At 42.9% G+C, this 3,110-nt stretch overlaps 1 protein-coding gene across 1 annotated transcript in view; it reads right to left on the reverse strand.

Moving 5' to 3' along the window:
• Window positions 1–3,110, reverse strand: part of LOC121929027 (laminin subunit gamma-2-like) — a 40,682-nt gene that overhangs the window by 8,273 nt on the left and 29,299 nt on the right. The window contains exons 2-4 of the mRNA XM_042464349.1: window positions 2,571–2,715; window positions 2,221–2,370; window positions 661–775 (exon numbers count right to left, since the gene is read on the reverse strand). Coding sequence (XP_042320283.1) covers window positions 661–775; window positions 2,221–2,370; window positions 2,571–2,715 — 410 coding nt within the window. The remainder of the gene's footprint in view (window positions 1–660; window positions 776–2,220; window positions 2,371–2,570; window positions 2,716–3,110) is intronic.

Consider the following 3,110-nt stretch of genomic DNA (forward strand, 5'->3'; position numbering starts at 1 on the left):
GTAGGGAGAGGTGGGGGAGGGAAAAGGGAGCAGAAGCCAGAGCCAAAATCACCAAGTGTATGACCACAACTTTGTTTAAGTTATGCAATGGTTTGGAGCTACGAGTCAGCAAACAAGGATATCATCTCCCAGTGATATTCTTGCTCCAGAGTTCCCATAGTAAGCCAAACCTGGACTAGGTGACCTCCAAGAATCCCTCCAACTATATGATTAGATTATTCAGTGCAGATAGAAAGTAGTGATTGATTTTATCCATGCCTTGACACAAAGCCCAGTGGGCCTCAGGGAAGCTTATCAAAACAATACTTCCTTTGAAACGTATTAAAAACTTCTTCAACAACTAGAAATCAGTTCAAAAATTGACTCCAAAAGCAAAATCCAACCTCATTCAAACAGCATCCATTGACCCAGCCTCCCTGAAAACTAAAATGTTGCATCCAGAAAAGAGCACACCACATGAGCTGATTTGCATATCTTTTCTTGATCTCAATTATTAATGTCCAAAATCTTTTTGACAGAGAATTTAAAGTTATTGTCAAGTGATAGGCATGAAGACCAATTCTACACTTGGTCTGTCTTCCAACCAATTAATTATACACTTTACCTGGTTTACAAGCTTGCCATGACATAGATGGTGATCTAGATTTTTAAGCTACTCACCCCGCAAATTCTTCAAGATGTTATCAACTTCATCAAAGGTTGCATTGCCAACACTCATTGCCTGCTGGGCTTTACTCTTGGCAAGGTTGGCACGAGATAACAGTTGGACTGACACCTGCAACAAGGCAGCAGGACAAGAAAACAAATTAAGCACACAGTATGAAAATGCAACCCTACTCCCAGAACTCACTTTTGAACAACTATGCTATGTATGAGAGGACAATGGTAGGTGATGCTTCCCTGTCAATAAAGTGGTGAATCTGCTTTGGGTTTTAATCCAAACTTTAAGGGAGCTATCAAAGGTGCTGAATCTACTTCAGGAATAAAGTATGGGGCTATGCAGGCCACCTCTTTTTCAGCCAGATCAGGGCTGTGGCAGCCACATGCTGCAGCCCTGATCTGGCCTTTCCAGGACGCAAAAAGGAGCCACAAAAAGTGGCTCTTTTTTGCGCCCTGGAAATGGTGCAACATGCCATATGGACCAGTGTGCCATGTGGACCAGCGTGCAGCATCATGGCACCCTGGGGACAGAGCCAGGGCATACTTTGTGGAGACGCTACGCCCTGACGCCATCCCCCAGCTGGCCCAAAGTGTCAGTCTGAAGAGCCCCTATGACACCATGGATAGTTCCTTTATAGCTCAGACTGAAACCTGGAATGGATCCCCAACCCCACTGACTGGTCTGTAAGTCTGCCTTTGTTGCTTACTAAGCGCCTGAACAGACAGACCAAAATAAAGCTGCTTTGGGTCACTTTGGAGGTATACTATTTAAATGATGCGTGCATCCTAAGAGGCTGGAAGCCATGCCAAAGCCATGCTCCATTCCTAAGGACCAGAGCGCAACTTTGGCACAGCTTCTGGCCTCTTAAGATGTGTGTGTCATTTAAACAGCATACCTCCAAAGTGACCCAAAACAGCTTTATTTTGACCTGTCTGTTTGGGCCCTAAGTAAAAATCAGGTGGGCCAGTATCATTTACAGTCCAGGTCCAGGTAACTGACATGCTTAAGGGTTTAAAATTTGATTGATTTTGAATAGCAAGACATGAAATCAGCCCTCTCCCCAGACCTAGTATATCTTTTCTTTTAAAGCATGTTTTTAGTCCTTGTGTAGAGGAAAATGTTGCTGTTGTGCACCTTCAAGTCATTTCCAACTTATGGTGACTTTAATGCTAATTTAGCATGGGGTTTTCTTGGCAAGATTTGTTCAGAGTGGGTTTCCCTTTGCCTCCCTTTGAGATAGAGTAATGGACTTGCCTGAGGTCACTGAGTGGGTTTTCATGGCTGAGTGGGGATTTGAACCCTAGTCTTCAGAGTTGTAGTCCAACACTCAAAACATTATGCCACACTGGATCTCAGAGAAAAACATACAAGCCCTGAAATAAGTTGGGATCACTGGTAGAAAAATCTATGAATGCAATTATAGAATGCCCTAACTGCAGTAGTAGTATGAGGTGCACACCATGCCAGACCATGGGTTGCTACTAGGGCTAGAATCTTATGCCTCCCAAAGCCCACTACTGAACAATGCCTTCCTATTTATTAAGAAAGATGTACATTACCAGTCTGTCATTTTGTCCTTTTTGCAACAGCTCTTTCATCTCTTCCTCCCAGTTTTGGATGTTGCCTTGTAGCCGTTTGTATTCTCCCATGTATATTTCCACTAAGTCTGATAAAGAGTCTGCTTTCTGCCGGAGCTGTCTGGACTCTTCCTAGAACATCAGAGAAGGGTATGGAGAATGAATTGTTTAGAAGCTTTCTTCATATCCATCCCATACAAGACACTCTCCCCTTTTTCTACCATCCCTATACTGAAGAAATGGAAGTGTTAATTAACTAAAACTGACATTGATAAGAGTTCCTCAAAATCTCTTGGGATATGTCCCTGCGTGCACAGAGACAAAAACCTTACCTGAAAGAAACTTGTGTCAACCTTCGGTAAACGTGCCAGAGAGCCAAGCAGCAACTGGCTACTCTGGTAGATTCTATCAGCATCAGATGCGGCCCTGCCAGCATCAGCTTCCAGTTCACTTGAGAGCAGCTTTACTTCATCATATCTGAAAAAAGGAGATTACTGTATATACTCATGTATAAGTCTAGAAATTTTAGTCAAAAAATTGACCCAAAAAATCTGAGTCGACTTATCCACAAGTCAATGTAAGTTAACTCTCATAAAAATAGAAAACATCCCATGGTAAAAGGAAAGAGTAATCTGTCCTGGAAGCACTGACCTTCCTCTATTCTCTTATCCACCCATCCTTCAGTGTGAACACAAACAGTTATGCCTCCTGCAATTCTGTCAGTTCTTTGGCATTGTGAAGTTGAAGGCTTTCACAGCTGGGACCCATAGGGGATTTCCTTTGCTTCATCCTTTAGATCCTTTGTTACATGCCCTTAGGTTTTACTCTCAACCTATCCATGGGTCATCTCAAAATCCATAATTTTGGCCCCC

The sequence above is a fragment of the Sceloporus undulatus genome, chromosome 4 (assembly GCF_019175285.1).
Source record: "Sceloporus undulatus isolate JIND9_A2432 ecotype Alabama chromosome 4, SceUnd_v1.1, whole genome shotgun sequence".
Lineage (NCBI taxonomy): Eukaryota > Metazoa > Chordata > Lepidosauria > Squamata > Phrynosomatidae > Sceloporus > Sceloporus undulatus.